Raw genomic sequence first — 22,006 nt, 5'->3', positions numbered from 1 at the left:
TGTGCCCTTTCTTGGTCCCCACGGCAGCCTCGCTCATGAACGCCTGTTGCGTGAAGGAGTGAATGAGTAAGTAGGTGGATGAGTGTGAGCGAGCGTGCGGAGGGCCGAAGTGTGCACGCAGACCACCCAGCCGCCGTGCCCCCCCGCCCCGGGGCCGGACCCTAGCCCAGGACGCCACCCAGAGCAGTTCTGGTCCAAGCCAGGGAGTGGCAGGTGGAGGGAAGGGGAGGACACATGTCTCCTGGAAAAGTCCTCTCCAACCTGAAGACCAGGTCTCGGATCCGATTTCACTCTCAATTCCCGAGGAACGTGAGAGGGACGCCCCGCGGCCCACAGGAGCCTGCAAGGGCTGTGGGGGGGCGGGTCTGCACCTGCGCGTCTGCGGGGAGCCACGGTCCTCCCGCTCGAGCCCAGTGCTCCGGGATGCCGCTCGCCCAGACAACAAGCAGGTGCTCCCCGAAACTAGGGCACTGGGGTGGACTCTGCACTGGGCTGCTGGGCTCTGCGCCCTGGAAGGACAGGCCCTGTGGAGGCCACCCCGTCCTGCCCGTCCCCCGAGCTGCCAACCGGGTCAGCCTGCAGGGAACCTTCTGGATAGAGAGGAAGAGCCAGAGGGCAGGAAGTCGGTTCGCACATCCAGGGCGCTGGGGCTTGGGGATCAGGGACCCAAGCCTGCTGTAGCTCCAGGGTGCACGGGACAGCTGCCGGGCCTCGGGGCTCCCCCTCCCAGGAAAGGACAAAGTGCTCAGGCGAGCCTCACCCAGGGGGGCTCTGTCCTTCCCATCCCCGTGCCTCCCTGTGCCAGGACAGCTGTGCTCCCTGCTGGGCCCCACGAGCAAGCAGACACCTGACCCCGGTGAAGGTGGCCCTTCCAGCGTCCCCCGTACCCCGAGCCTCCCAGGATGGAGCGACCAACTCCCCAGTGCCCGGCACAAGCCATGGGGAGACGGGGTGCCTGCGGGTCCCTCCCGAGGGCAGAGTGTCACCTCCCCGCGCGACGATCAGGACACTCGGTCTTCAGTCTTCGCCACGGCGGCGGGCGGGTGGGCGGACCCGTAACTGTGCCTCCAGCCCACGGCCTGGGGCCGCGGACACCCAGGGGCCACACTCGGTACAGTCGAGGGCAGCCCCTCCGGCGGGTTCCCCTCAGGGACTGCGCTCCCCAGCAGGTGGCCGTCGGGAGCGCCGACGGGGGTGGGGGGGTGTTCAGGTTCTTCCCCCAGACCCAGGGTGGAACTGCCCTCCTCCTTTGGGACAGTTCTCCTCCTAGACGGGCGGAGACCCGGGTTCCCTCCACCTCCCCAGGGCTGTGTGCACACGGCACCGCGTCCACACTCCACCAACACGATGGGGTCTAGACGCCACCCGGGACCGGGCCACCCGCTGCGAAGATCGTGTGTCCCCAGGGGGTGAGCACCACACGCCGCGAGGTGGGAAGGGCTTCGTGTGTCCTTCTCATTTCTTCACAAAGAACATTAAAAAAGACGTGCTCTCAAGAGTCCAGATTTTAACGCAATTTGATATCTTTACTTCTCCCTCAGAGAAACTCTTAACTGAAACTGGTATTTATTTGCTTGCTTGATTCTTCCTCCCGTCAGCAGGCGTGTGACAGAGACATCCAGCGGGGGACAGCCTGGTGCGCCTGCACGCCCTCCTGCACTCCCTCCTGCACCCCACCTGCACCCCTGCCTGCACTCCCACCTGCACCCCCTCCTGAACCCCTGCCTGCACTCCCACCTGCACCCCCTCCTGCACCCCTGCTTGCACCCCCACTGCACCCCCACCTGCACCCCCGCCTGCACCCCCGCCTGCACCCCCTCCTGCACTCCCACTGCACCCCCGCCTGCACCCCTGCCTGCACCCCCTCCTGCGCCCCCGCCTGCACCCCCACCTGCACCCTCTCCTGCACCCCCTCCTGCACCCCTGCCTACACTCCCACCTGCGCCCCCTCCTGCACCCCCGTCCTGCACCCCCACCTGCACTCCCACCTGCACCCCCTCCTGAACCCCTGCCTGCACTCCCACCTGCACCCCCTCCTGCACCCCTGCTTGCACCCCCACTACACCCCCACCTGCACCCCCGCCTGCACCCCCTCCTGCACTCCCACTGCACCCCCGCCTGCACCCCTGCCTGCACCCCCTCCTGCACCCCCGCCTGCACCCCCACCTGCACCCCCTCCTGCACCCCCACTGCACCCCCACCTGCACCCCCTCCTGCGCCCCCTCCTGCGCCCCCGCCTGCACCCCCTCCTGCATCCCCACCCCCACCCGCCAGCTGTCCAACCCAAGGCCTCAGGACCCTCGCCGCCCACATCCGAGAGAAACAGCCAAGAACCCGGGGCTTATTCTGAAAATGGCTCTGACCCCGCGACTCTCTGAGCACTTCCTGGGGACACACAGGGGTCCAGGGCCCTTTCCTCTGGGAGATGGCAGCCTGGGACACCTCGTGACCCTCCCAGGGGGGCCCCTCATGGGTGACGACCTCTGTCTCCAGATGAGGACTCTCAGGCTCAGTTCCTGACCTGGCAGGGACACCAGGCAAGAGGTGCAGGTGGGATCTCACCTAGGCAGTGGGACCTGGACCCGACCCTGGACCCCAGACCCCGGACCTCGAACCCCGGACCCGACCCCGGACCCCAGACTCAGCCACGCGCCTGCCGCTTCCCTCATGTCCTGCAGATCACGCAGTGGTGGGCCATGACCCCGGGTGTCAGCGCTGCCCTCCCCCGTCCTGCTGCAGCTCCCCCCAGTCCCCATCACCCCTCCCTCCTCCCCATCACCTCTCCTCCATCCCCACTGCCCCGCCCTCCTCCCCATCACCCCTCCCGTGTCCCCACCGCCTATCCCCACCGCCTCTCCTAAGTCTATATCCCAAGGGAAGCCCGAGGACACCTCCCACCGCTGCGGTGCGGTGAAGCCCGTTCCCCTGCGCAACTCTGGGGCTCTAGCAGCAGGACACCTGCCAGGGCTGGGGACCACAGTCTCCCCGGGAGCCGTCAAACTCGGGGTGGGGCGCTGAGCTGCCCCTTGCAGGTCCCCCGCTTCCTGCGGCACCAAGCGCACGTGCCAGTGTCAAAGAGCTAATCCAGTTTCTCTGTCGTGCTTCCCCCTTCGCCTCCTGCAATCCAGGATTGATCTGGAACCAGGGCAGCCTTATTAAGTGATGCCTCTTCCTCCCCATGGGAGACTCACACTGGGAGACGGAGCCCCCTGGCCTTCCCTCAATTAACTCCAAGTGTCCCGCTGACCCCAGCCCAGCCGCAGCCATCCTCTGATTCCTGGGGCTCACCTCTAACTCACCTTGGCTCCTAGGGGTGAGGCTGGGTTTCAGCCCCCAGGTCTGCCTCCCCAGGACCCCAGAGCATCTAACCCAGAGCATCATCCTCCACACGTTCCTCAGACAGGTGGGAACACAGGAAGCCCAAGGGTCTGGGGCCTAACCTCGCACCCACGTCCATGGGCCCGTGACTGTGGTCCATGGCACGGTCGGCACAACGAGGGACCCACGGCTCACAGGCTGTGCAGCCATGCAGCCCCACGGAGGATGGAGATAAACGTGCGTTTGCTGAACACTCTCTTCTCCAAATAAACGCAGGCGGTGAGAGGCATGGAGGGTCCCAGAGCCCACCACCCTTAGCGCAGGCCACCCTCACACCCGCCAGGCCCTCCTCCTCTGCAGGAGCAGAAACAGGTAAGGCTGGATGCCAGAAAAGAGGTCTTTTCCATAAGGACCCAAGGGCCGCTCCCCCCTCACTCTGGGGGACAGGAAGCTAAGGGGGCCCGGGGACGGCTCAGGCGAGCCACTGCTGGGCCACCAGCACCCCCGCCAACCGCAGCGGGCTGCTGGGCCTCGACCCGGCTGGTGTCCCCTCCAGGTCCCGGCCTCGGCCGACTTGCTGTCCCCCCACGTTCCTCCTGGCAAGAGCCACGCCCCGTGTCAGCGGTCCCACCTGGTGGCGCCGGGCCCTCCAACGGCCACTCACACTCGGTATCGAGGTACACGGAAGCTCCTGGGGAAGGCCGCCCCGGGCAGTGCCATTCCATCGCAGCTCCCAAGCTACGGCACCAACCCAGGAGGCCGACGGGGGCCGCCGACCCCGTCCCACGAGGCACCTGGTTTCCACAAGCCTCCGAGGAGCCTCCCTGACTCCCCGTTCGGCCAGCACCCGCCGTAATCCCGGGTGCCCAGCGAGGAGGCCCTCGGGTTCCCGGTGCCTCTGTGGGGAGATGGAGGGAGCGAGGTCCCAAGGCTGAGGGGAACCTGCAGGCGGCCGTCACCCTCCCCATCTCGTCTCCCCATCTCGTCTCCGTCTCCGGAACTGGAAGCGGAAGGAAAAGGAGGGCAGCAGGGGGGCGGGAGGGTGCAGGGGCAGCGCTGGGCTGGAGCCAGGGTACCCCCTCGGCCTGGCCTCTACGAGAAGCCGTTGACTCCAAGCGCGCACACGGGCACGCGTGCCTACGTCCTGCTGGGCTTCCGGGAACTGGCCGGTGACGGCCGCCCCCCATTGCGGACGCGGCTGCCTGAGGCTGGGGCAGGTGCCCGGCTGCCTCGTCATTGGCGCTGCGCAGCGGGTGCTCCTGGTGGGCGAGTCCCAGAGCAATCCAGCAGCGGACTGAGAGCACCTGGAGCACGGATTCCGCTTCTCCAAGGGATCGCTGCCCGTCCTCTACCTCCCTGCCACCGACGTCAGGGACGGGTCCCTGCTCACCCCCAAAGCGTCACCGACTCTGAGGACCCCTGGCTGAGTTGGCGGGTCCACACCTAGACGGGTCTTCTGCGAAAGAGCAGGAAACGCACGGGGGGCTCCCTGAGGACGAAGGGTTCTGACCAAGCGGCCCCAGCGGCCGGGAACGACCCCGAGGTGCCCAGGATCTGGGTGTGAGACCTCGCTCCGGCCTCGACAGTGCGAGGATTTAAACCGTCACATGACGTCTCGGGGCCTTGGCCTTTTTGTGGTACGAGGGGACTGTGAGACAGAAGGGAAGGGGGCGGAGCTGGAGAAAGGGGAGGCCTGACTCGCAGGGCTCTGCGTCTCCTGGCCACACACGCCCACTCCCGCGACGCCCTGATGGCAGGGTGGCCTACGGAGAGGCTGGGATCCTGAGCCCCAGACAAGGTGGTCAGAAAAGGGCCTCCCCCAGCTTTACGACCGCAGGGCTGTCCTCTTCTTGCCTTGTCCCCACCCCCGAGGGAGCTGCTTGGTGGCGCCTGACCCTCCACGGACGGACCAAGTGGCGCACAGCCTGCTGCCCTCCGGATGCGACCTCCTCATCCCCGGCATTCAGTGCTCTGGTCTCCTGACCACACAGGTGGGGAAGTCTGTCCTAGTCTAGAAATTATCCAGGGAGGAAGCTTCTAGAACATTTTGCGTACCATGTATTTGGGGCATCCTTCCTAATGTTTAATTTTAGGCCCCTTGCCGACGCTTAGACCCGTGAGTGTGTGTAAGCGTTGGGGTGGGGTGCGGGGCTGGCAGCTAGGAGCGCCCCGAGGTCTACTCGCAGCGACTGCTCGCGTCCCTCGGGGCCTGCACCCTAACGTGCCCACCGTTCTGGCTACTACCCGAACGACGGTTCCAGGGGTGACAATGAAGAGTTGCCGGGACAAATCCTCCCTGGAAACTGAGCTTTGACAACATACGGCTTTGTCGGGCATGAAGAACCGCCTGGAAGTTGAAGGAGGAAACCCCGGGAATGGCCACCGGAGAAGCCGGAGCAGCCCCTTCCTCTGGGTTTTTAGGATTAACAGAGCTGGGAAGTGGTCCGTCCGGCAGGCAGGGTCCCGTCCGCGGGCAGAGGATGGGCGGGAGGCCCGCGGGCGGCACGAGCTCGGCGGAACCACCCGCGAGGCCCTCGCTGTTCTAAACCCTGTGCAGGAACCACTTCGTTCACCGTCGCCCAGAACCACCTACGTCACAGGTACGGACTCTGTCTCCACTGCACAGCCGGGCAGGCGGAGAAACAGGATTTGACTCACTTGCCCGAAGTCAGAGCGAGTGGTGGCACCGGGAGGAAGCGGGGCAATCTGGCTACAGTCACCAGGCTGCCGCGGTGACGTGACCTTGCCCCGCGAGACGGCCTGAGTCATCACAGACTCCCCGTGCTCCTGAGAACCCAGGGCCAGACCCCAGCTTCTCTACCTCAGGGTCTCTGACCTGGTGGAGGACGAATAACCAACTGGTTGCGTGGATGATGATTATTCACGTCGGAACTCTAGGATGGCGTCCGTCCAGGGGGCCGTATTAACAGGTCATCATTTACTGAACACTTGCTACCCTGGGGGGCAAACACCCTTACCTCCGACGCACCCGGTATGCCTTCCTAACAGTTGTCGAGTTGTGATGAGTTGCTTATGTAATAATCTGCTTATTCTGTGTGTTAGTCACTGGAGGGTAAGCGTCATGAGGGCGGGAACCAGGCCTGTTTTGTTCCCAACTGAACCCCCGGGGCCTACCGCACCCTGGGCGCACAGTAGGCTCTCAAAGCTAATCGTTGAATCGACGTAGAACTGACCTCAGAGTAGCTGAGCAACCCGCCCGGGCCACCTGGACTGCAAACCCCACACACACCGGGGTTGTCTGTTCACGGCAGCATCCACAGCGGCTACAACAATGCACCTAGTGGGTGCTCACGTAGTAGGTGCGAACCAACAAATGTCCGTTGCACGAATGGAGTAATCAAGTACACACTTTGTACCCGGAGGCCCTGGGATTTTAAGCCAAGCCCGTTGGTTTGCTGCTTCCTGTTAACCACCACCCCGTACCGAGTAAACACCCTCCATCGCTCCCTCTGGCTTGACATCCCGGTTCTCAAAACTCGCCTCCCTCGGTCTGCAGCAAGCCCAGCTTCAGCCGGAGCCTCCACCGGGAAAGCCCAAATGCCAAAGCCAAATGAGGCAGCAAGCCTACCGTCCACAGCCTCTGACTCCCCTGAGGACGCTTCTGTCCCAGGAAGGGGCTGACAGCCACTCGGGCCGTCCACTGAACCCCGAGACCACCCCCCGCACCTCGCTGGCCTTCCCACACCCTGGATCCCGGGGCACCTGCTGCGCCCCTATCTGCTCCCCGCAGAGCGCTGCACAGACTCCCAGGGCAGGTGGGCAGGGGCAGGAGACTCAGCCGGGGGAGGACAGGGTCTGGGGGAGGACAGGGTCCGGGTCGGGGCAGAAGGGTCCCTGGAGGTCAGGCTTGCCTGGGGCTGGGAATACTGGCTCAGGGAGGCAGGGGAGAGGCTGCTCCCCATCTCCAAAGCGCACCCAGCCCTGGCTGTCTGCAGTGCCAGGTACACCCTCGTCACAGCTGGGCCTGAAAAGGAGGACGACCTCTGGTCTCTTCCTCCTACGGGGACAGTGAGCCAGGTCTGTTGTGACTTGAAGTCGAACGCTTCTATCTGCCTTCCCCTTCTCAGCTTTCCAGAAGCCCCCAGCTCCTCCTTGGCCAGAGCACGGAAAGTGGGCCAGGAGGGGCCCAGAAAAGGCAAGTCCCCCCACGGTGTCCTAGAGGAGAAAGCCAGGGATCTGCCCGATGCCAAGCGGGACAGAGGCTGGCTGCAGCGGGGAGAGAAGCCTGAGCTGGCACTTGTCATTCCCGGGGTGTGAGGAAGAGAAGCAGCGAGGGGTGGGCTTGCTGCCCAGGTCTGTTTGCAAGCCGTGGACCCCTGATGCTGACTCAGCCCTGGGGCCCACCCAGGCTGCAGGCCTGCCCCTTCCACCTGCCCCTCTGGCCCCATCTTAGGGACACTGGGCAATGGCTCTTCTTTGGGTTTCTCTAGTGGACACAGATGTTTCCGGCAGCCCGGGGTCTGCACTCGGACCTAAGCAAGGGGACAGGACTGGCAAGGGTCCGGGCTCTGGTCTTCCTCATGCTCACACCCTCCGATGACGTGCCCAGGTCACCAGGAGCTGGATGGCTCAGCTTGAGGATAATCTACTGCCCGGGGAGACCCTCTCGGGGCGGCAGGGGACCAAGAAGGGGAAGGCACCCCCAGAGCTGGCCAGGTCACACCTTGGCCCACCTTCCTGTCTTTCCAGGTACACAGGGCCTAAGCACTTGCTCATCCCTGTGCCCACCCCTTCCAACCGGGGCCCCCGCCCGTCCAGCCTCTGCCCTTCTCCGCAGTGCCCCCCTCCTGGGCCATCGCCTACGTCCTGCGCCTTCCCGCTGCCACAGGAGAAAGCAGCCGGAACATCTACTTGTCCGCCTCAGCAGGGAATGGGGGGGTGCTGCGGAGGGGCAGCTGGGGCTCTAGAGGCCCCCTCCCGCCTGGCCGGCTGGGGCTGGGGGTGTCGGGAAGGCACCTGTGGAATGTGGGGATGGGACCAGGAGAGGAGAGTGGGGGAGGGACTGGGTTAATGGGGTACGAGGACAAATCATCATACAACCTTTTTAGTTATAAAATAAATGAAGCCCCCCTCCGTGTCCTGAGGGAAAGGGGCGTAAACAGAGACGCGGAGGGAGGGGACCCCAAGTGGGGAGGGCAACGAAGGAGTCGGGAAGAGCAGGTGGGCTTGTGCCCTTCTGGGGCCGGGAGCCCAGCCCTGCGGGAGGGCTGAGCGGGGACGGGACGTCCTAGGTCGTGCTGAGTCATGAGATTTGGAGGGAGGCTCGGGGCGCTCCATCCCCCTCTGGCGTCCCCGTCCCAGTTCCTCCCGACACCCGATGGTCCCCCGCCGCCCTCTCCCAGGTGCGGGGACGCCGCCCCCTGCAGCCCGCAGAGCCCCCACCTGGCGGGCCCGGGGTCCCCGAAGCGCGGCGGGTCTGGGGCAGCCGGGGAGGGGGCCGCGGGGGGCCCGAGGCCCGGCGGGAGGGCGGGCCGCGGAGCCCCGGGGCTGGGGAGGGCTGGGGAGGGCTGGGGAGGGCTGGGGACGTCGGCCGGGCTCCGCTCGCGCCCCGCGCCCCGCGCCCCGAGCCCCTCGGCCCAGGACGGAACCGACCCGGAGGACGAAGTTCGGGGGAGCGAGGGGCGGGGGCGGGGGCGGCGGCGGGGGCGGACTTACCCGGGCGGCGGCGCGGAGGACCCGGTGCCCGACGAGAGGGCGCGCGGGGGGCGTGCGTCCCCGGGCCCGGTGTCCCGCTGCGCCCCGGCCCCAACTCGGCCCGAAGTGCCTTTGCCGCAAGACTTGCTGAGCTGAGCCGTCTGCGCCCCGGCGGCGGGAGGCGGGAGGCGGGAGGCGGGAGGCGGCGGGCGCTGCAGTGAGGGGAGGAGCCGCGGCCGGGGGCGGGGGCGGGGCCGCGGGGGCGGGGCGGGGCCTGGCGGCCGGGGGCGGGGCCTGGCATGGCCGGGGCGGGGCGGGGTGGATCGGGGGCGGGGCCTGGCGTGTCGGGGGCGGGGCCTGGGCTGGTCCCGGGGCGGCCTGGGGCGGGGCGGGGGGCGGGGCCTGGAGGGCCGGGGGCGGGGCCTGGAGGGCCGGGGGCGGGGCCGGGGCGGGCCGGGGCGGGGCCTGGCGGGCCGGGGGCGGGGCCGGGGCCGACCTGTCCTGCGGGGCCCGCTCCCCTCCGCGCCCCGCTCCCCTCCGCGCCCCCGCCCCGCGCTCAAGGTCACGGCCGGGCTCGGGCCCCGCACAGTCGGACCGGAGCCGGGCGTCCTCGTCCCCGCCCGCGACGGGCCGCCGCCCCGAGCCGGAGCGTCACCCCCGCCCCGGCCTCCGGAGCCCAGGGCAGCTCGGGGCTCCCTTCCCGGGCTCGGGAGCCCTCTGGCCGTTTGGGATCGCCGAGCCCCGTCCCCACGCGCTCCTCCACGTAAGGCCCCCGAGCCCGGAGGGGTGACGACGGGGATGCTTGGGAGAACTCAGGGCGGGGGTGGGGGGCGCAGGGCGGTGGGGGCGGGGAGGGTCTGGGAGGAGGTGGAGGGGAGAGAAGGGAACCCCACTCGCTGAATGACAGCCCCGAGACGCCCGGTCAAGGTGGGCACGAGCGGCGCGCGAGGAAGGAGCCGCCAGGAGGCCACGCGGGAGGAGGTGGCGCCGAGCTGCAGGCACCGCGCCCCCTCCTCACCCCGGGCGGGGCCGCAGGAGCCGCCAACGGCACCATCGGAGCAACCACGTCCGCTCTCCGCGCAACTTTGATGAAGGCCGGGCCGGGAGCAGCCGCCTCTGCGCGAGGGACAGGCGGCCTTCGGGTCTGGCCGGTGTCAGCCCTCAGGCCGCATTTACCGACTGAAAGAACACAGGTGAAGGACTGCAGAGAGGACACGGATCTGAGGCTGGAGGGCAGGGGGAGGCAGCGGTGGGACCCCGGAGAACACCCCCAGCCTCCTCGCCCCAAAGCACTGGGGCAGGGCTGCCCGAGCGAGAGGGGAGCGAGCCCGCCGGCCCTGGGCTCACACTCAGCCCCGCTCACCTGCACCGCACCTGCGGCCCAGAGTCTGATGTAGGAGGGACTGAACGGGCTGCCCTACACTGTCCGGAGGACGCTCAGCGCCAGCCTCAGCCGGGGTGCATCCCCGGAATGCTGCATCCCCGGAATGCTGCATCCCCGGAATGCTGCTTCACCGGAGGGGCTCACCCCATACCGAGCGCGCATCTGCAGGGGCATCTGCAGGAGCTTCCCGCAGGAGCAGGCTCGGAGTGCAGCCTCATCGCTCGGAGCCAGCCGCGCCAGCTGGCCCCACTGCTGCCTGTCCCCCAGCTCTGAGTCCACCTGGGACCCTGCCGCAGGGTGGAAGCAGCCCGCCAGCCTTTCCAGAATATTTAGAGTCAATGCCACAATCAGTTTGGTTAAATGAAAAATGCAGCGTCTCTGCCTATGGCCTTAATGTTCTTTTAATTCACCAGGACCAGGAGTGTCTGGGCTACAAACCTAATCAGGAGATCAGCCTCCCTCCCGCTTATTCCCCTGGGCTTCAGCTGGAGCAGGAAAGGATGGAAGTCACCCACCCTCCACCCCCAGCCAATTATCTGACCCTTTGTTTTTCAAAGGTTGGTCCTGGGAAAAAGGATGAACGCTGCGTAGCCTTAGACGCCGGCCCCCACCTGCATGCACTCCTGCAGGGGCCATCCAGAGGACTGCCCCCCCCATACCAGCCCCCGCACTTTGCATCCATGACGGCAGGAAGGTTGCCCAATTCCAGGAGTTCTCTGGGGAGAAAGAGCCTGTAACTCCACCGGCCACAGGGTTTCAGCACATTCCACTGAACAGAGCTGCCCGGAGGTTTCACTTCTCTGGTTTTCCGTAGTAGGAGAGCACAGAGCAGGGAAATGCAGCCTCTTCCCCCATCACACCTCTCCCCAGGACAGACCCAGCTTCCCTGCGCCTCCCCAGTCAGTGGCCTGTCTTCAGTAAATAATCCCATTCTAGGACCCCCTCTCCCAGGGGCCGGTAGCACTTGCACTTCCTAGCACACGGATACTTTCCCCCTGGGTTCTGGGGGAGCCTTTGTCTTCCCAAAGCTTTTCAAAGCTCTGCTTTTTGTCAGAGCAAATAGAAAAGAGCCGGAGACAGGCTAGCCAACCGCAGGCACAGGCCAGGCCAGCTCCCTGTTTCCTGCTTTCTGTTCCCACACAGCCGAACACTCACAGGCCCTAAAGCTGTGGTTCCCATCCTCCCTCCCCTCCACGGGTCCCTAGGACTCTTCTGGAGCAGTTCCTATTGTTTCTGACAACTAAGCAAACAAGGATTATACTCTCCACTGAAGCACACCTGCTTTACTGACGGGCATTGAGCAAACAGTTGTATAAATTTACTTATGTGCAATTCCTGTCACTAAAGGCCTTGGTTTTCACCTGCTAATCTGAGTTTGGACGTACCAACCTCAAGTGTATTTAAAATCTTACTTAAATTACCATATTTCATACTAAAATCCACTTAACCTTTAGATATCACATAGAGATGTTCTTAATACAGAAGACATTAACTCATCAGATGGGGGGGAAAGAAAACCATGAACAAAATCACACATCATATAATCCAAAGCAGTGGTGACCCCAGCATGATTCTATCCCAGCATGAATGATCTCCTCCAACAAATACCCTACCTGCAACTGTGGGCCTTTGAAACCTAAAGACTTCAGTGTTTCTATTTATCCCAAGTTGGTGTGTGTGGTTGAACTGGAATCTTCCCTGAAGCCTAACTCAGTCAAATTTTGGGTTATAGGAAGTGATTCCCGAAATTAGTGATTTTGTGTGTGTGTGTGTGTGTGTGTGTGTGTGTGTGTCTAATAATATTCAGACTGGAGTTCTATGATTTTTATTTTTTTAAAAAGATTTTATTTATTTGAGGTACAGAGAGAGAGAGACAGAGCACAACCAGGGGGAGGGGAAGAGGGAGAGGGAGATGCAGACTCCACGCTGAGCAGGGAGCCGGATGGGGGCTCCATCCTAGGACCCTGAGATCATGACCTGAGCTGAAGGCAGATGCTTAACTAACTGAGTCACCCAGGTGCCCCTGGAGTTCTGTGATTTTTAAAATGTAATAATAATCATTTCTTATTTGGAAAGAAAATAATTATACAATCCACAATCCTTAGGTTTAAATTAAAAATAAAAAAATCCCTGGTTTCCAAAAGGCCAGTGAAGGCCACCTCCTCCAGGAAACTGAGTAAGTGAACTGTAATTATTCCCTGTGCAAGGAACAAAACAATAAATAAAACGGAGTCAAATAAAACTCTTAAATACAACAGAATGAGGAGGAGGAGGGTGGAGAAGGACTTCCTATCTATAATTTATAATTTTACACTCCTAGGGGGGAAGCATTTTAATGTTTTCAGGACCATATCTGGCATATAAAAGAAATTCACAAAGTCACAAATAATAACTTCAGAGTTTTAACATATTCCAGGAACTAATAAGTATCATGGGGACTTCATTTTTTTCATATTCTTCTATCCCCTAATTTGTCTAAAAGTGTTTTTTATTTTCCATCTCAGATTCAAAGGGAGTAATAATCTTACAGGTGCCTGGCTAGCTCAGTTAGAAGAGTGGGAGACTCAACCTTGGGGTCGTGAGTTCAAGCCCCATGTTGGGTGTAGAGATTATTTAAATAAATAAGAGTTAAAAAAAAAAAGGAGTAATATTTTAAACACCAGAATAGACAAGTCCTCCTTCCCCCGTGAAGCACCAGTGACATGGCTTCACTTCCCAGGTAAAAATCTCTGAGCGTTTTTTCACTCCTCTAATAGAGAAGATGGTTCTTCTGGATTAGTCTGCCCAGTAATTAGTGCCTCCTCGTCCAGCCACTTCAAAAAGCAGCAGGAGGTGGTATATGCAGAGACGTGCTTGCTTTCTGGAATGTGAAGAACAAGCAGCTCAGAACTAGGAATCATCCAAGGGTAGGATGTCTACTCCCCCCGGAGGGCAAACACGGGCTTTAAAGCTACCCATCCCTGGGGCTCCTGGCTGGCTCTGGCTCGGCTGGTAGAGCTGGGACTCGCTCTTGGGGTCATGAGTTCGAGCCCCACGTTAAGGATAGACTTTACTTTGAAGAAAAAAACAACTTTTAAATAAAAAATAAAGCTACCCATCATCAAGGAGATGGAAAACAGTAAGTCGTAACACTTCCTGAATCACTAACCCCGGCCCTTAAATGTCGCGAGTCCTTTAAAACCCTCCGTGAATTGAGGCTGTAGCACAGCTCTGCCCCTACCTGCGCCCTAGCTGTGGGAGGAAAGCATGGAGCCGGAGCAGGGGACATCTGGGGAAGCAGCTCCAGGACTGTACTGCTTGCCTGGGTGTCCCCAGGACCACCTGCCACCCTCCCTCTCAGCCTTGGGTGCAAATCTGCAGACTCATTGACTCCTCCACGTGTTCACCATCGATCCCGCCCACAAGATTTTACCACCAGCAAGGATCTTATCTGCCTGGTGTGCTGTTAGGGCCTGGAGGTCAGAGCCGTTAGGGAAGTTAGGGAAGGCATGTGGGGAAAGGGGCAGCCACACGCAGGGAGCCACAGGCACCAGCAGAGGAGTGTATGGTACTGGGGCAGGGGTGCAGGGGTGGGGGTGGGGGGGGCTGGAAAGAGCCAGGGACCACGTGGTTGGAGGCAGGAAATATGGGCAGGCTTCCCAGAGGGGTCACCTTCAGCTGCCTTCAGGGACAGGACCAGTTGGGAGGGGCGGGGTGGGGGGGATGAAGGGACAGGCTCTCCCGGCAGAGAAGGCAGAGAAGCCATAGGTCACAGAGGCCTACACCCCCGGAGATCTTCAAGGTCAGGGTCAGACAGCCGGGACCTTGGACACCTGACCTGAGGCCTCCACTTCATGTGCTGAAGCCCTTGGGCTCACCTGAAGGCATTGCCGTGGAGACACAGGCGCAGCGGGTCTGGAAGCGCTGTGAGGGGCCTTAACAGAAGCCGGGGGAGCACTCTGCTTAGGGAGGTGAAGATTGCTGGGGCCCACGGGGCAGTTGTGGGACACAAGGGGAAACGCTTCATGATGGGTCCTCGGATCGGCCGCTTGGATTTTCCTTAGGGGGCAACAGAAACCGTGGGGAACACAAGAAGAACTGGATCAGTTTTATGTTTCAGAAAAACCAGTCATGGGGGTGGGGGTGGGGTGCAGGGCCCTGTGCGGTCCCTTCCCCTGCTGGCTCCTCCACCGGGTGGCCTCCAAGCCCAGCTGCCCCCACAGGGCCTTAGCACGCGGCTGTGGCAGACAGGTGCTGAGGACCACCCGGAGCTCCGGGAGGCAGCAGGAGCCCTGGGACTCGCCCAGGGGAGCTGGCGAGTGTAGAGGCCCGGGCTACCTGCCTGCTGCACACGAGGCCTAGGGCACAGCTAGGGCACGGCTAGGGCAGGCTTGGTGGGCACGCCACGCAGGCCACGGGCTTCCATGGGGGTTGGGAGGCACTGACCACAGCTCTCCCGGGCCTCCCTGCCAGAACACGTGGCCTCTGCCCCACAGAGGGGAGGGGGCCAATGCGGGGGAGGCCCCCGGGATTTTTTTTTTCCCCAACAGAAACCAGTTTAATGACAATATGCTGCTCTGGAGTAGGCCTACCATCCACACTGGCTAGAAAGCCTGGTGGGGAGTGCAGAAGGGAGGAAAGTGCATCGTGTTCCTAATGGGAATAAAATGGACACAGCAGGCGGGCCAGGAGCCCGAGGCAGTGTCCACAAGGCTCACAGTGCTGCCTGTGCAAGGGCAAGGTGGGCCAGCTGCATGATGACACCTGCCAGGTCAGCAGCCTTGTCCAGCTTGATGTAGGTGTCTGTGCGGTGCCCCGAGGAACAGATATGGGATGGTGACGACGCAGCTCGACACCCAAACCACTTCGGGACACGATGTTCACTCACTTCTCTTAAAAACAGGCTCCTGCAAACCTTAGCCTGCCGCTGGTGGGGTTGAAGCCCACAGCACTTAAGCCCGAGGGTACTCGGGGGCCTCCCCGCTTGTCCTTATGGGCCCAGACGCTGGACGCTGACTGTCTGGGTTTGAATCCTGGCTCCTCTCTGTACAGTGGGACGGGCCTCAGCCTTAACCTCTAAATTCGTTTCTCATCTGTAAAGTGGATTCAGCGCCAAGGCCACTGGGATGTTGTGAAGACTAGACGAGTTCATACACGCAAAGTGCTCAGAAGAGTGCTCAGCACATGCTAAGGGTTGTGTTGATTTATGATTTCCCATCACGGTTCCCATTTCTTGGCCTGAAATGCCTTCTCCCTCGACTTGCCCGAGCCCACGTCTTGTTCCCGCCACGCTGTGAGTCCGGCAGGTGCTCGGCGGACTCCCGGCCCCTCCGCCTCCTCCACGCGCGGAGCAGGTCTGCATCCAGGGCTCCGCCCCTCGGTGGAGCTGGAGGCGACGCCAACCCCCCGGGGTGGGGAGGCGGCTGTCCCGGGACCCGGAGGCCGGAGGCCGGCGTCCACCTCCCGGGACCCTGTAGGCCAGTGTCGACCGGCTCAGCGGCACCACGCGGCGGGCACGTACTGGACTGGACTGTTCGGGGTCGCGGGTCGGGTCGAGTCGAGGTGTCTCTGTTCTCGGCCGTCCAGGTCCCTCCCGCGAAGCTCGCAGCTCCTGGGCTTCTGTCCTCCGCATCCCGGGCCCGGCGCGGGGCCCCCGGGACGCCAGCAGCCCAGGAACTGGCTGTGCCTTAGGGCTTGGACCTCGGGTGCACGACGCCCCCGACGGGGAGGTGGCCGCGGACCCGGGAGGCGCTGGCCCTGCCCTCGGCTGCATCCCAAGGCGCCGCAGGGAGCAGCCGGCAGGTGCGGGAGGCCCGGCGTCCACACCCGCAGGCCCCCCGGCTGGGACCCGGGCAGAGCCGCCCAGCCCCGGGCCTCTGCTGCCCCCTGGTGCTGCCGCGGGGAGGCTCCGGCGCGAGGCCCGCCCGCCCGGGGGAGAGAGAGAGAGACCGAGACCGCGACCGCCGCCCTCCGCGGCCCCCGCCCTGGGTGCCGAGCGCCCCCCGTCGGGAGGCCGGGCCCGCGACGAGCGAGAACCGCCGCCGCGCCCCGTGTCCAGCGCAGCAGCCCACGGCAGAGACCACGGCACCCCGCGAGCGGCGGGAGACGCGGCGCGGAGCCCCGGGAACCACGCCCGGCAGCGCGCGCTCCGGGGCCCGCCGGCTTAGGGGCGCCGGGCGGTGTCTGGCCCCCTCCAGCCCTTCGCCACGCCCCGCCCCCGCCCCCGCCCCCGCCCCCCGGCCACCCGGGGACCCGCCTGCGAAGCCCCAGCTCGTACCCGCCCGCGGCTCCAGGCGGCTCGGCCCCGCCCCCGGGTGGGGGGCACCCCCAGGGCCGACGGGGCCGTCGTCCCCAGGCTCCGGCCTTCCCGCTTTCCCCTGAACTTCCACGTAAACCCACTGGACCAAAGCCAGGAAAGGTGGAGCGTGAGCAGGAGGATCGGAGCCCCAGGCCCGGCCCGGACCGGTCCGGCCCGCTCGGCCTGGAGCCCAGCAAACCCGCCTCGGCACCCGGGGCATCGTGGCATCGCGGTGCCCGCGGGGCCAGGTCAAGGCCGGGCCGGCTGCTGGGCGCGCAGGGGCCCCCGCGGGGCAGGTGGAAGCCGGGGCGGCCCCCTCGGGGCATCGTGCAGCGCCGCCGGCAGCAGCCCCCTCCCGAGCCGGGAGCCGGACCGCGAGGCCGCACCCCTTCCTCAGCACACTCTAGTCCGTCCGTGAGTACTCGTTTTAATTGTTACATAAACCAATGGATTGAGGGAAAAGGGAAAACCATCTGTATAAAAACTAGATGGGGGGGGGGGGTCACAGCAGGTGACTGGCTGGCACGTGACTCGATCCCAGGATTCTCACCTTGGGTGTAGACGTGACTTGAAAAAAAACATCTAGATTGAGTTGCTTGTAAAACTTGATACTGAATTAGATACAGATGAAACCCCGCAGACTGGAGAAAGGAGTAAATTTTCTAGAATTCTTTAGTCCAATTCCTTCCAAATTCCTTACCCATTTTAAATGCCCAAGCTAGGGCACCTGGCTGGCTGTCAGTAGAGCATGTGACCCTTAAATCTTGGGGTGGGAAGGGGATCCCTGGATGGCTCAGCGGCTTAGCATCTGCCTGCAGCCCAGGGCGTGACCCCAGGGTCCTGGGATCGAGTCCCACATCAGACTCCCTGCAGGGAGCCTGCTTCTCCCTCTGCCTGTGTCTCAGCTTCTCTCCTGAATAAACCTTAAAAAAATAAAAAATCTTGAGATGGGGATTTCAAGCCCCACTTCAGGGTTACGGTTTAAAAGGAAAGAAGTCCCAGCTGAAAAGCAGATCCTACATGACGGTTATGGTGAATGAAGGTCCTTCCTTGCCTTCTGTGATTCTCCTCAATTTTAGGTTTTATTAACTGTGCACGACAGGCTAACTTCTATGTACAACTTTTTCACACTTAACTGACTTTTCAATTAACTGTCAACCTGCTCCAATCCTATGTAAAAGGGGCTTTTGAAGTTCCCGCTAAAATTATGGTCCAGGGGAAACCACTGACATGGGCTGAGGAGTCAGGGCCTGAAACCGCACTCCTCTCCAACTAGACTGGGAGGAGGGGAGGTTTCTTGGGTACTTATTTTAGAAAAAATGACTTATTTCCTTAGAAAGGCAACTTTTTAATTTCTCTTTCCATTTAAGGGGAAACAGAAAGAATAGTCCTTTGGCCTCCACTCACCTGGAATACATCAAATGACATCACAATTCCATCCCTCGATGGCAATGCAGCAGGTTATCCTGAAAATAAAAGATACATCCAGACTCACCATGTCCCAGCCCTTCATCCTATACAATTAACCCAGACCCAAAACAGGGAGCTGGATGACCTGTTGTTGGCTGGTTTAAACCATCCCATTCATACCGACAAAAATGTAAAGAGGTATTCCTATGCAAGCAACCATGAAACATGAAAACTCGTTTACATAAATTTGGAAGACTTGAAATACACTTTACAAATTGATTCTTTATACTTTCAAAATGGATTTACAACAGTTTTACTTTACACAAGTTCCTAACTTTATACAATGTTTTGTTTAGGCAGCTTTTCAATAACATTTCTATTACAAGTTATACATGGAACCTCTCATGAAGTTGGGAGGCGTGAGGAGCCACATGCTAGGTAGGGACTGATGACAGGGGCAAAAGGTGTGAGGCCATCATCTCTGGTGCTCAACTGGGAGCTGAGAAAGGACTCTGACTCTCATGGAGCTAAATCAAGGCACTGGATCTTCACAGTTTTCCTCAGCTCTTCTTCCCAACAGGCAACCTTTCACCAGAAGAGGGCTGTGTTCTCTACATCAATACGGCAGACAGACCTCTGAATGCGAGCTGATGCCTAGCACGGACTAGCACGGACTAGCACAGTCAGGTACTGAATGGTCATGGGTGAGGACTCTTGAAATACTTGTTCAATTCTATCTCCTGTTACAGGCAGACCATCTATAATCCATTCCAGTTTGTGTCCTACGGCAGCAAACCTAGGCAGGGCTGAGCCCACAACCACGGGCACTAAACATCCATCAATGCCTGATCCAAGCCACAAGTGCCAAATACCCAGCAGGATTATAAATGTAAAAGCAGAAGAGGCCGAAACCCAATACAAAGGGCCTTCAGAGCCCAACAAAAAGGGATGAGGCAAAACCAAATTTTACCCCCTTCAAGGTAGGCATCCACTCTGTTGGATCCACTCTCAGGGTTTCCTGCACAAACACCCAAAAGGTCATGTTAATTTTAATAGCAAATTGACTCAATCTCAGATACTTCTGCCAAAACATGAAATCATTTTTTAAAGCTGTCTGGCAGAATGAAGCGGGGAAACTCGGGTTTTTACCCACCTCTGCCACCACAGATGGCATCCCTGGCTTTAGGCTAACCTTGAGATACAAAAGGGAGTTCCACCTCCCAGGACGCTGAAATGAAGGTGTAAAGACATCCACCTCCTTGACGGCTAGTCCAAATCACACCATCTTTCTCCAGGCTGCAGAAGCAGCAAGCCCTTTCTGGGTTCTGCCTAAGAAACCCCCAGAGTCTGATTTGGAAGGAAGAACAAAAACACAGCAGCCACTGGCATGGGGGCAGGGGCACTGGTTCACCCTTCGGTGCCAAGCGCACTGGCTCCTTCACCCCCCGGGCTCAGGCTCTGGCCACCAGTCTTTCCTTCTCACACCTCATGCAGCTGCAGGACCACTGACATGGAGCATCAGTTTCTCTGTGTGTTTTCTGTTTCTTCTCTTCTTTCTCCAGGTGCAAAAGTTTCTCCAGGACACAGACCGGCTTCATGGCTAACACACAGTACACAAGGTTCTTAGGTGACATCATTTTGTGGTCGAGCTGGGTACTTAACAGAAGGTACCGATTAGAAGGTAGCTGTACCTCTGTTCCCTTGCTGTGTCAGTGCACAAGGTAGGAGGCAAAGTACAGGAGACTTGGAAGACGCTGCCCAGCCTTTGTCATTCACCAGCAGTATCACCTGGGCAGCGGACACTCTCACATGGGAGAGGGGGTAGCAAATACACACATCCTTGCCTTTCCTCCTCTAACTCATAGAGGCAGAGAATCTACGTCACCAGGATGCTGTCGTCAGGGATTGTGAACCCATAGGTGAGGAAGAAACCGAGTAGGGCCAAGGAGGTGCATACCAGATGGGCAAAAGTTCTCTACAGGCAAAGGCTCCATTTTAGCTGCAGTGTCCCCTTTTAGCTTATATTCCCAAAGGAACTGGGAGAGCAGGCATTTTGTCCCAATGTCAGGGGGTTCTAAGGATTTGGATACTTAAAAAAGTCCAAACCACTACTCTTCCAGATTGTACTCTGGAGACTCTTCTTCTCTGTTGGCCCCAGAACCCCCATCAGACAAGGAGAGACATTGCAACGACTATGGGAAAACTGCAGACAATTACAAGTCATTCTTAAAGAGATTTAATTATTTGAATTGCATCAAAGGGGATATAGTACATTTAAATCTCTGCTACATTACAAACTGCTGTTTTTGTTTTATTAAAGACCTACTAGTTCTACCCATCTCCAGGTTTATGGCTATAGAACGGGGGAAAATAAGTATTACCAACAGAAGAGGAAAAACCAAGCAAGAGTCTGTTCTCTGTTCACCAGAAGGTCTTCTCCACTGCAGAACAGAGCCCTTTGAAAAAGAAAAGACGGGAAAGGCTGTGGACTATCAACAACCAGTAACAAGAGCTAGAGTTAGAAAAAGACAGGAAACGAAATCACGGAGGCAGAGCCTGTGTGTTCACAAGCTGTCCCTTGACCCATAATTTCCTAGCCCTCCGCAAGGATCATCTTCCTTAGATTTCCTTTGGACATCTTAACCCTAAACACCAAGTGTCCCTGTCAACTCAAATATAATAAAGACATCATTTCCACAAGGAGGGCTGACTTGAGGATTGGAATGACTTGCCACCATTCTGAAAATCTTATTTAAAAAAGCATGGCTTTAAAGACAAATTCTATTCGGTGAAGACTGGACGGGGGTTCTTTATTAGCAGAGACTGGAGGCATATGGCCCGCCAGACACTGCTACTACAGCCTGGCTGGGCAGAGGCAAAAGCAAGCAACCCCCACTCTAGCTCTTCAAAGCCCACAAGGTAGAGGGGCATGAGAAGCTGTATGTAGTCTAATGGCTCTAAATAACCAGCATTTAGTGTTAAATTAGGACCAAGGATTTATTCCACAATAAAAACTGCAACATTTGATACAAGCTACCAAAAAAATAGGAGAGGAAGGAAGGGGCAGGGGAAAAGCCAAAATACAGCTGTGGCAATTACTTACAGAGCAGTCTCTTTTCTACATCACTAGTTCATCAGTGACACTAGAAACTAGACATTTGTGTTCTGTACATCAACCAAATGCTAAAGCACCAACACACTGTTTGGAAGTTTGTTTTGTTTTGTTTTAATTCCAGCCACTGAAACCAACATAGAAGTTATTGCTTAGATAAATAAACCTAGTCTACCAGGAAAAAGAAAAGCGGATAAAGAAACAAAAACCCCAAAAGTGAAAAACTTAAGTTCCCCGATATGGTAACAGAGTAAACAAGAGAGAAATTCCTCAAATGAGGATTTACTGGAATTTCTGGTGCCCTTCTGGGCACTGAAACTGAGTTGGACTCTTAAGCCGGTAAATCCCAGACAGAGGTAAGGTTTTAATGCTGTACATGAAAAGGTGCAAGCTCCAATGCCTTCCAAATTGGTGGAAACCCCTGCAAAAAAAGCAGTCGGCATTTCAAACCTCAACAACCACAAACAGCTCTTAAGGAAAAAAATACAAAAAGTGTCAAAAAATTTTTTAGTTGTTTTTTCTTTTTTTCAAAGAGTTCTGGAAAAATGATCCCGTAAGGAATAGAAATAGCACCGTTTACAGGCTGGTTTGAATACCAGTCCTGTAGCTTTGCTGAGAAATTGAAGAAATCTTCTCGGTTGGAGTCCTGAATTACATTAAGTGGGTGGGGGTGAGGGGGGTGTTTGTGTTTGTATTTTTTATTTTCGGCTTGGTGCGTCCTTCACAGTACAGCGCACACAGATGTAGTCTTCTTTCTCTGCCATCTCTGGAGAAACACCAACACAGACCTGGTGAAACCACTGATTGCAGCTGCCATCACACTGGACCCAGTCCACCTGGTTACAAAGAG

The 22,006-nt window shown here is 59.4% G+C and overlaps 2 protein-coding genes and 1 long non-coding RNA gene across 7 annotated transcripts in view; 1 reads left to right on the top strand and 2 right to left on the bottom strand.

The window, feature by feature from the left end:
- The window catches only part of SYT2 (synaptotagmin 2), a 78,946-nt gene extending 69,811 nt beyond the window's left edge, over positions 1–9,135 (bottom strand). The window contains exon 1 of the mRNA XM_038541859.1: positions 8,995–9,135. The gene's annotated coding sequence lies outside the window, so the exon portion shown is untranslated. The remainder of the gene's footprint in view (positions 1–8,994) is intronic.
- Positions 9,136–9,827: 692 nt separating this feature from the next.
- Positions 9,828–11,992, top strand: LOC111096578. Its single transcript, XR_005361545.1, has 2 exons — positions 9,828–10,166; positions 10,359–11,992. It is a non-coding gene; the product is annotated as an uncharacterized LOC111096578 (long non-coding RNA).
- A 637-nt stretch (positions 11,993–12,629) lies between these two features.
- Positions 12,630–22,006, bottom strand: part of KDM5B (lysine demethylase 5B) — an 86,129-nt gene continuing 76,752 nt past the window's right edge. For 2 of the 5 annotated variants that reach the window (XM_038541856.1, XM_038541857.1), the window contains exon 27: positions 18,307–21,992. In XM_038541856.1, the coding sequence (XP_038397784.1) occupies positions 21,855–21,992 (138 nt within the window). In that variant the 3' untranslated portion in view covers positions 18,307–21,854. Of the gene's footprint in view, positions 13,218–14,214; positions 14,396–17,044; positions 17,202–17,961; positions 18,101–18,306; positions 21,993–22,006 lie in introns of those variants that run through there. The other 3 variants (XR_005361779.1, XM_038541855.1, XM_038541854.1) reach the window with 3 other exon arrangements.

Source organism: Canis lupus, chromosome 7, assembly GCF_011100685.1.
Source record: "Canis lupus familiaris isolate Mischka breed German Shepherd chromosome 7, alternate assembly UU_Cfam_GSD_1.0, whole genome shotgun sequence".
NCBI classification, from domain to species: Eukaryota; Metazoa; Chordata; class Mammalia; order Carnivora; family Canidae; genus Canis; species Canis lupus.
This window is presented reverse-complemented; position numbering and strand designations above follow the sequence as displayed.